General features: G+C 41.1%; 1 protein-coding gene across 1 annotated transcript in view; it reads right to left on the bottom strand.

Moving 5' to 3' along the window:
- Positions 1–5,202: 5,202 nt before the first annotated feature.
- KCNK13 (potassium two pore domain channel subfamily K member 13) overlaps positions 5,203–11,127 on the bottom strand; it is a 48,904-nt gene continuing 42,979 nt past the window's right edge. The window contains exon 2 of the mRNA XM_072428368.1: positions 5,203–10,306. Within this exon, the coding sequence (XP_072284469.1) occupies positions 9,414–10,306 (893 nt within the window). The 3' untranslated portion in view covers positions 5,203–9,413. The remainder of the gene's footprint in view (positions 10,307–11,127) is intronic.

Genomic DNA, 11,127 nt, shown 5'->3' with positions numbered 1-11,127 from the left:
ATAAATATCCATTTGTATTCTGTATCAGAAACCTGTGTGACAGTGACAACGGAGAAGCACCACTGGGGGTGGGGACAGAGTGTTGTCATCCTATAACAGGAAGAGGCTGCACAAGGAACTTCATGCCAGGATCACCAGGGGTTACTTTGATGAATGTTGAAGCAAAATGAGATTTCAGTAATTGGGTTTACATCTACTTTCAAAGAATTTAAAAAAAAATAAGTCCATTGAAGCCAAAGTCCCACTGTTAAAATTCTGCTGCCTCTCTTTGTAGTTCTCTTAATTGGCTTCCATGTCATCTGAGAATCAAAGTCATCTCCTGTGCTTTGCCTTCACAGTTCTTGTCCCACTTACACCTTTCTGCCCTGATAGAAAAAATGCCCCCCCTAGCGGCTCTCTTTGCTCCTCCAATGACCTACTAATGACTTCCTCACTCATAACCTCATCACACGCACGGCTGCAAGACTTTTCTAGAGCTGCCCCGACTCTCTGGAATGGTCTCCTCGTCCTATTCGGCTTGCTCCTACTTTCTGCCTATTTAAGAGGATTTAAAACCCAACACTTCACCCTCACCTACCCATCATCTTCTGTCTCCTAAACCCTCACTACTTCCCACCATTCCATATCTCCTTCCTATTGTGTGATACTTCCCCCACCTCCTAGATTGTAAGCTCTTCAGGGCAGGGTCCTCTCCTCCTCCTGTCTGTCATTTGCTACCCCTATTTAATGTACAGCGCTGTGCAATATGTTGGCGCTATATGAATCGTGTTTAATAATGATATTATTAATAATAAAAAGTGGCACTTAGAAGCTAAACCAAAGTTCCACTTTTAAAATTCTGAATCAGGCCGCTCAATATTGCATAGGTGTCAGGCGATGCCCCTTCTGCAATAATCGTTCCTACCTGCCTGATCGCTCCAGGTGACTGCCAGGATGCCCAACATTCCCGACTTCCATGATCAAAGATCAAATCTAGGAAAAGAAAAGGAAGAAGATGGCGGCAGCTTGCCATGGAATGGGGACAAGCAATTATAGCAGGGGGTATTCCTGCCTGAAGACCCCCAGTGACCCCCCACCACCAGTCTTCCTTTTTTATCTTTATGTTTTACATCTAGGTTTATTTTTAATTTTTACAATCCAATTACATGAAACAAAGAACACAAAAACAGTTATCATCTCTTTACAGTAAGGAAACATTAAATTGCAACAAAGAATCAATCTTATCTGTTGGTCACAGCTGGGGAGGGGGGGGTTGTCACCCTGGTGGAGGAGGTGGTCGGTCCCCCTTTAGACCACAACACCGAGATTTACCAATTCTATCACTGCTGCTCTGTGACCTCGGAATTATTTTTAATGAGGCTCTGAGAAATGTCACCGACATGCAGAAAGTGTACAGTGTGGATGACCTTTGGTTACTCCTGACAAATTTCTGTCCGTGTCTTTAATGAGGCCGCTCTACACGCTCTCCTTTATTAATAAATTATAGTTAATCTCAGTGAACCATACATGGAGCTTCATTGTCTTCCATCTCCTTCTTAATAAAACCAATAATTCAATATGTCTCTGCTGAGGCTTCAGGGCTTTGACTACTAAATGATAACAATCGTACAACGAGGGTCCTTTTCAGCCAATCACAGCTGAGGATCAGAGTTACATGAGTGACGGAAACTATCATCATATCATGTTATAGTAAGTGAATTGAGAATTTGATTTCCATGGTCACCTGTCCCAAGGAAAACATGGGGGCAATTGTTGAGCTTACAATATAAATGAGCCCTAACATTCTTTTTTTGGTGTGATAAATAGAAAATTAAAAAAGTTTTGTTATATTTGTTCAATAAATGAAGAAATGCCTGTTGGTAACTTCCTGCACTAATCTTTATCATTTATTCTTCTCAGTTACATTGTGACCCATTACCCTTCCCTGGGATGATTCTCCTCCCAGCTGCACCCATCACAGAGATTTTGGGCCACAGCATTCTGCTTATCTGCACTCACAATCTCTTCCTATCAACATTTCATAAAGAAAAAATAAGATAAACTTGTAAAAACAAAAACAATAGCACACAACATAAAAAGGAACCAGCAGAAGCATCCTGTCCCCTGTTTCTATGTATTGGGGCTGTGATTGATGAGTTTTATCTTTGCCTCCATAACATTAACATTAAATTTAACATAATTAAATGCTGCTTCCAGCTCAGCCTTCATACACAGGTGTATGGCTTCATGACAGGTTCTCTTTATTGATCAGAGAATGAAGAGGATTCTGCAGCAGCATGTGTCTTTTTATATTATAAATATTTCATGCTCTAAACACAAATAAAATGTTCTTTTTCGGAGAAGAATCTCAGCATTAATATTCATTTAGCAGTAAGAACAAACGGTGGTGGAAATCTCACGTTCCCACAGCCGAGGAAGAGCGGAGGGCGGCGTAACCTGCAGCCAGAGGCGCCAATGCTATAGAAGAGCTTCTGTCCCATTCTGATTATTATGTGCTATAAAGTGCGCACAGCAGTGCACGCCATTAATGCCCTTTGGGGTACTTTGCCATTTACACTTCAATGGCACCCCAATGCGCCTCCCGTAAAGCAGATGAAATGCATTGCAGTGTGCTAAAATAATAAAAATGAGGATGGTAGGGATTGAGGGGGAATAAAACAGCGCTATCCAAGATGGCGGCACCCAGCAGCAATCTTGGGGCTTTTGGATTTTTATAAGGAGGGGGCAGAGGTGAGAGGTAAATATTATGCATAAAATATGGTAAATGCACCAATACTCCTATGAGAGGATTTCGGTTGACATAAATATTCAGGTGACAGGGCCTCTTAATCTACAACAGGTTCTTATATAGGGGAGACAGCAGTGGGGGTGTCTGGGAACACAGGACACAAGTGAGCAAATGGGGTTCCCAATCTCCAGGAGAACCGGTTCTGGAGTTGTGTGGACCGTATTGTCCGGGCGCCCATTGTAGGCCATCTTTAGGCAATATTCTGCGGATCCATCTCCGGGTACACCCACAGAAACAAAGCAAGCAGATCATAACCCACTGCTAATAGAAGCTTCTAAAAATACAATAGAATACGATTCATTCTGTATAGCGGAACATAAAACAAAGAATCCATCGCCACAGTACAGAACATAATACACGTAATGGATTGGAGGGACTGAAGTGTCGGACACAAAACAAGAGATACAAATTGAATGAACGGGACATGAAGAGAGGACGGAGGCTGCTAACCTCCCATCTATTCTACAAAACAATGAGATCACAGGGACGCTATAGAAAATGAAAATAGCAAACATATTCAGGAAGCAAAATAACAGATAGACGTACAAAGAAAACAGAACCAAATAAAACAATCACAACAAAATAATACAAAACAATAGGCCCAACCTGCTGCTGACCCAAAATTCCAGCACAGCGGGCAGACTGAATCATTGTACGAGGTATAAAAGGAAAATTGATAACAAGGCTGAAACATTTATTTGAGAAATCACCAGGGAGCCGAGTTATAAAGGGAGAACAGGCGGCTCACCAGAAATACGCTGCGATTTATACACGAATCACATCATTGTCCAGTTTGCCCCATTTAGAAAAATGGCTACCAGCTGAAAAGAATCCTGAGGATCGTTTAAGAAGAGAAATTTCACTGTTGCACTAATGAGAAATTCAATACTTAAAATTGCTGACCAGTCTGATGGACAATTTATAGTTCGGATCAGTCAATTTAACACAAAATTGGCACCAGATCTGCCTGTTTGGGGGGAATCGGAGCATTACACAGGATATAGCTGTACAGTCCAAACAAAATGCCTTTTGTTCAAGCAAAAATAGAATTTTCCAGCAAACAAGAACATAAAAACTTTGCTTTTAACAAAACAAATTTTTAAAAACTTGTAAAAGGTACTCACAATATGGAAACAAACTGGGGGATTGTAGCTTGCAATGGTTTGCTTTCTGCTATTTCCAGAGTCTTTGCTCCAACCTCTGACAGCCATTATCACACCTGAGCACTCACCTCTACTCAGGTAACACACCTTCTCCCAGAACTCCCTGGGACTGTACAGCCCCACCTGCCTTAGCACACCAGGTTGTCTGGCTGAGACTTCATCCTTGGGTTCTGGGGTGGAATGGAAAAGCCCAACTAACCAACCTTCCCTTTCATTCCAGGGCCAAGGACCCTGGAACAGCTTCTACCAAACCTGCAACTGATGTGATGGAGGAAATATACCAGAACCCATAACCCAATACATATATAATATTATTATTACACAGTATTTATATAGCACCATCATATTACGTAGCGCTGTACAAAGTCAATAGTTGTGTCACTAACTGTCCCTCAAAGGAGCTCACAATCTAATGTCCCTACCATAGTCATATGTCATTAATGTATTCTAAGGTCAATTTTAGGGGGAAGCCAGTTAACCTTACTGCATGTTTTTGGGATGTGGGAGGAAACCGGAGTACCCGGAGGAAACCCACGCAGACACGGGGAGAACCTGCAAACTCCATGCAGATAGCATCCTGGCATGGATTCAAACCTATTATATTAATATAGCCAAAAGTATTTAGATGTGGACAAAGCTGAGGGCTCCTGGTGGAAATGGCAACTTATTATTTTTTTCCACATTCTTTATTAATAAAAAGTATAACAAATTCTAAGAAATAAATGGATGAACCATAAGTAACGAATCAGTCAGATATATAGCTGTACAAGAACACAAATGTATGGAATGTATACATTTATCAGGATCCGCAATGAATAAGAAATACAATGTGAGTAAAGTCTGGGTTTAGTAAACTGAATTACACTGGAGAACCCAAATATGTGAATGCGGGGCTTCCATTTAACCCATTCATTCCAGAATAAAGCAAAGGGGGGAAATATAAATCACAGATATAATATTGAGCCTATTTCCATTACCAATAAAATTCCAATGTGGGAACCCAAAAAGGAGGAAAGGTTGGGGTAAGTGGTGCTTGTAACAGTTGTTGCCTTATCCAGTGAAATCATAATAAACTTACTCATAAAAGGATCTTCTGCAGGGACTTTCTTCAAGGTCATGTGACTTTCACTCCGGGTCCTGGTGGCGCTTGGAGAAATTTAATTCAGCAAACCAAGTCTTGGGAAAGTTCTCTCTACCATGGATGTTGGAGGTCCTCCATGTGCATGATCTCATTGGCCTGGTGCTGCCTCCTACCCATAATGCACCCTACTGCCTCCTCCAGCCTGCCTCCTACCCATAATGCACCCTACTGCCTCCTCCAGCCTGCCTCCTACCCATTATGCACCCTACTGCCTCCTCCAGCCTGCCTCCTACCCATAATGCACCCTACTGCCTCCACCAGCCTGCCTCCTACCCATAATGCACCCTACTGCCTCCTCCAGCCTGCCTCCTAAACATAACCCTACTGCCCCCACTGGCTTGCCTTCTTCTGATAATGCAACCTGCTGCTGTCTTCTCAGGTGAATGATTCACATGATCTGTGTGTTCTTTCTCTCCTAGCAATTACATTTATCAGCAATTTGCGCTACATTTATTCTTCTGTAGAATTGGATCAGATAAGTCAGCCTCCCCCTCTGAGCCCTGAATGCCCAGAACCCCATTGATAGTTCATCTGTCCTTCCTTGCACCCCGTTTGGTAGGCACCGCTGCATACTGGGGACCCCTGTAAGACTTTTAGGCATAAATGCACCTTCACCCCTTCTTAAAATGTATCTCCACTGTCCAGGAAATGTCATATATCCCAAGAATCCAAATACACAACTTTATGCTAAAAAGTCAGTGATTTTATTACCTTCCCCGTGCTGACTGATGAACAATGGCAGCATGGATGAAGTGAATGTGATTTGCACTTTGATTGCTGCTGACACTTCAATCTCCTGTATCTTGTTTGATAGAATCACTTTACATATTATTTACACATCGCACACCCCCCCGCCTGGTAATAGCACATTTGGAGAGAAGTTACACTCTCATTTCTGTGCTGAAAGAACATAAGAGATTTCAAATACGAATATTTGATCTGTAATCTATTTCATGAAAAATAAAGATTAATGCCTGATGACACCGGCTCCTAGAAAAAGGATAGGCCGGACCCCGGAACAACCCACCTACCCCAGGTAAGACCTTTGCTGGTGGTTTGGAAATGATTGTCACAAGCTCCCTCTTTCTTCCCATTACATGGGGTAGATTGTAAGTTGGCACGATGTAAAAGAAAACGAGAAGGATTCCTTTCAACTAAATACAGGGAGAGAGATTAAAATGCAATATACGGGGTACGGTATGGCACAGTGAAAACTGAGGCTGCTGCTAATGGTCTTGGATTTTACAGAAAAAATGGTAATTCCTAAATTTTAGGAGTTCTGACCATTTCCTGCTCTGTATAAAACTAGAAATATAGATTTGGCTTCAGATGCAACTCAATACAAAAGCAACCTGCATTGGTTACATTGTAATCAATTAAAGGGCCAGACCACTCAAAGCTGATAAATGATTGGACGTAGTGGTTGCTTTATATATCACTGCACCCCAGTCTCCAGCTCTACCTATCTACTAATATGGAGGTTCAATCTTGTTGCTGAAATTTGTTTCATTTTTTTAAATAAAGTAGTGTTTTTTATGGGTTGTGGACTGGTTTAGAGTGAGTTGCTGCTGCTACCCATTTCCACTGGTCATCTTTGCATTTCTCTGCACCCCCTTCCGCCACCATTGATCACCTCTGCACCCCCTGTAACACCCTCTGTTGACCATTGCACCCCTGCAAACCTTCTTTGGTCACTTTAACCGTCTCCAAGCACACAGAAAGCCAAGATAATAACGCTTCTGGCTGTGCACCTGCCGGTTGTTAATATTAATTTTTCTAATTTGGGTCCTAAGGGTAAAAACTTCAGGAACTCCAGATGTAAAGCATTCCATAAGGGGGTGGATGTGAGTTTTATAATGCTGAAATCTATGGAAATCTCTCTACTGGAGCCCCAAACAGATATAAAATCCCGATTGAGACCACCCTTTGTGTAAATCAAATATCAGTTTTCAATGCAGTGAATCTCTAATTTTGCAGTTGGCACCAGATATCCCTACCAAACGTACCCATCTCATCCATTGGTGCAGTGCCAAAGGCTCAAAGAATGAAGTTAGAATTGGCCAAATCTTCCTGTGTGTGTAGACTAGACCTTTGTAGGATTAGTAATTCATGGCTTCTCTGTTACAGCGGTTATGTAAAGAATTCATGGCTTGGTCATTCTAACTGTGCACTTTGGGCTCAATAAACAAAGGCATCAGTCTAGGGGCCCAATCACACATTTGTCCTGCACTGATGGGGCCCTACACTGGTTGTAAAATCAGTGCTGTCCCCTTCTGCAGTAATGTGTACAATATTTGGGAGGGTTACTGCAATGCAAATCTTTCCCTGACCCTGAGGTGCCATATTGGCAGTCCATTCTGGTAGACAACCATGGATGCCCAATGGATACAATGGAGGAGTGAGTGTAGCCACCAAGAGGCAGAAGAAATGCCCTGGCTGGATCATCAGGTGAAAATAAAAGAATGGCCCAAAAAAACCCTAATGCACCCTCACATCTAAGGAACAGCAAACAGAAACATATTTCATTTTTGTCTTTGGGTTTTAGACTTGAATTTAGATTAATTGTTCATTTCTTTTCATTTCTATTTGAAAATTAATAATTTCCAATCCTGCTGATTTATAAAAAATGCTGTAAAAATTATCTTTATAGCTTATTTTATTCTCTTCTTAGTGTCTGCACACATAGAGGGATGGAGTTGCATTGCAGTGCGATTGTCTATGTGCCTAGCTAACCCACAGGTAAGTTCATCTGTGGGAATCCAGGAGTGCTGATACATTCACCTGTTTTTCCTTCTTTTCCTATCGGCTTTGGGTTTTTGACCAACCACCCTAAAGCTGAAAAGCCACAAAGTGTAGATTGAGAGGTTGCTGCACCCCCTTCATTGGTCTTCATTGTATAAACTTTGACTATCTATTACCAGTTGATCTCATTTGTGTGGATTTGTTTTGTAATGATAAAAAGTTTTCATCATTTTATTCTCATCCAAGCATTTTTCTTGGTTCCTATGAGTGTTGGGAACATATCTCAGAATTCCAAACCACCTCGTGCCAGCCATTATGGAATATGTCAAGGTAAGAATTGTCAAAGAGCATATTGGGAGTGGTGAAAGTTTTTGAATCTACGAAGGTGATGGAACCACTTGTGTGGCTGTGAATTCTAAGATATGTACCTGACCTGGTCAATGTACCTGAGGAAGACGCCTGAATAAGAAGCAAAATGTATTCAATATTACAGTACAAATCTAGTTAAATGTGACCAACTAAAATCCACTATAAAAAAGATCTTTCACAGACATAGGCATTGCTCGGTAGAAAACAATGACTGGAGGACGGCTATCATTTTTTGCTGGTGAGTAATGGGAGATATTTAGAAATTTGGTTTGATGACTCCCTAGCTTTTAGACAACATTTGCCAAAGAGAACAAAAGAGAAAGTTACAATTACTTGATGGTGTATGAAGAAAATTGGACACAATGGGACCAAGGAATTGGATAACATAAAAGGTGAAGCCATTGTGTTAGATTCCAGATTTATGTACTTTCCCCTCTGTGATCTATAGCAGCCATTTAAAGCCGTCTGCACCCCTAAAAACCATCAACCACAATCATTTTGATCTTTCCCAATGCATCACCAACACACCTTGCCCAAATGGCAAAATTTTGCTAAAATTTTCATTTTTTGCCAAAATTTCAGGGAAATTAAAGCTTTCATTTTAATTATGAAAAGCTCATTGGAGACAGTGGTGCTGGGGATTTGGGTATGACAGTTAGGTATGATGAATTGGAGGGAACTGAACATTTTTAGATCTTGCCACTGGATATCCTTAAAGTTGGCACATTATTCAACTTCATAGATACCATGTAAAACTGAATTATATTTTTGGAGGAAATTAACATTTACAAAATGAGGTCTTTACTGTAGTAAAAATAATTTTCTGGTATATACCTTGATGATTTTCCCATCCTCTGTATTCTATCCTCCATGTATGTATGTTGAGTCATTGGTCACATTCAGTTGGACTTGATTTGTAATGTTGAAGACATTTTACTGGTTATCTAAGTATCTGACTCAGATTTAATGATTGTCAGGGGTATAGATTATGGTATTTAATTATAAATATTGGAGAATCTTCCTAGCAATTATTAAAGCTGATAAAGATATTTGGATAAGTAACCATCACCAACAATACAAAGCAAGGTGGGTTGAATGTGACTTACTCCTACTAGGTATACCATGTCCTGGATCAATCAGAACCGTTACCGTTATAATAAACTCAGTCTCGATCATCCCAATTCCTCCATTGTATTTCAAGCCAGAATATTCACCTGTCCACACTGGTCTCTGCCAGTCTATTATTCATAATTGCTAATGCCCCCACACCACCTGAGAAGCCATTGTGCCGGGAACTTGTGCCGATTTGCCTCGGACAACCATTAGCCGTCTCTGAGAGTTGCTTCTGCATGATGGCCAGTGAGACTTTGTTGGAGGCCAAGAAGTCTTTCATAGAGATCATCTCCCCCGACATTCTCCTGCCATCCGTTTCGCTCTCATAAACGGCATCCGTTTCAATAGAAATGTTCCGTCTAGTTCGAACATTGCCAGGCATGACCACATTCCTTTTAGGCCTAAATAATTTTCTTTGGCATCTTTGGCAACATCGGCATTCTAGTTTCTTTAATATCCAATTAACGCACTGTTTGATGACTATCGAGATAACGTTAAATAAGGAATATATACAGCAAACCCCCATAAAAATAAAGATAAAATTGCCACAACGATAAAATCCTTGGTTTTCATATTTGGCTTTTTGACTACTGACCATGTCACCGAAGCCGATAGTACTGAAGGCAACAAAGCAAAAGTAAAGAGAATCGAAGTAGCTCCATCCTTCGATGGGAGAGTACATGGCAGAGGCACAGCAAGATATGACAATGGACGCCATGCACAAAATGAGCATTACGTAATATACGGATGGTTTCCATCCAGCTAGACTGTCCACCTCCGAGTTACCAGAGCCCCGACGCGTTTCGGGAGGCATGCCTTCCTTCCTCCTCAGCTGCCTCTCGTGAAACGACTTCATGACAAAGGCGATGACCGTGATCAGGCGTTCCAGGAAGAGGTTAAAGAACAAGATGGTGGCCGCACATCCAATTAAGCCGTAGAATATAAGAAAAATCTTCCCTGCAATGGTGGCTGGGGTGGTCATGCCAAAACCTGTAAGGCAAAATAATGATATGTGATTACTGTTCTGGTTATAACAGGTAAACAAACATGATGATTTAAGGTAACAACAGTGGCTACATTGGTTATTCGGCAACAATTTTACAGCAAATCACGTTAATCATTAAACTATTTTGGTTGAGGAATTAGTCATTTAGCCATCTAAGCATCATTTACCTCCGGTTGTAAAGGGTAAATTCCCTTCTCATTAAATACCTACGACATTTTTTATACAGGGCACTCGGTTTAAATGCCAAAAATGTAGACGCAGTTGACTTTCCAACAACGACTATGTCAATATTTGCTAACTGTAACATACACTTTATCCGAAGAGCGTCCAACCAATTCATTTCCAACTAATAATTAGAGCGTCGGACTAATTATACCTTACGGCAATATCTCCCCGCAGGATTTGTATTTGTGAGCGAACTTAGGGCCACTCGCTGAACGCAGGAAAATGAAGGCCGTGCCATTCTTCAGAGGAAGCCAATTAATGGAGATGATGCTGACTGTCAAATGTCATAATTAACGACATTTTACAATGTATGCTTTTCAGCAGCGAAAATTAACATTTCATTCAACATTAACATGAGAGGACTCATTTGATAGAACCGTCGTGAGAACACAAATCAATTTTATCCGGACTTCTGACTGATCTGCTGGATCACCGTATTAGCGTTTAATGGAATGGTAATAGTGGGGGGAAATCTTCCAGCACAAGTCCTTGGGCTGCCATGTGAATTTTTTGCAAAGTTTTTGTCAATTTAGGACATGCAGTGCCTCCCACCAATATTTTGGGAGAGGCCTCGTTTCCC

This window comes from Pyxicephalus adspersus, chromosome 12, assembly GCF_032062135.1.
Source record: "Pyxicephalus adspersus chromosome 12, UCB_Pads_2.0, whole genome shotgun sequence".
Lineage (NCBI taxonomy): Eukaryota > Metazoa > Chordata > Amphibia > Anura > Pyxicephalidae > Pyxicephalus > Pyxicephalus adspersus.
This window is presented reverse-complemented; position numbering and strand designations above follow the sequence as displayed.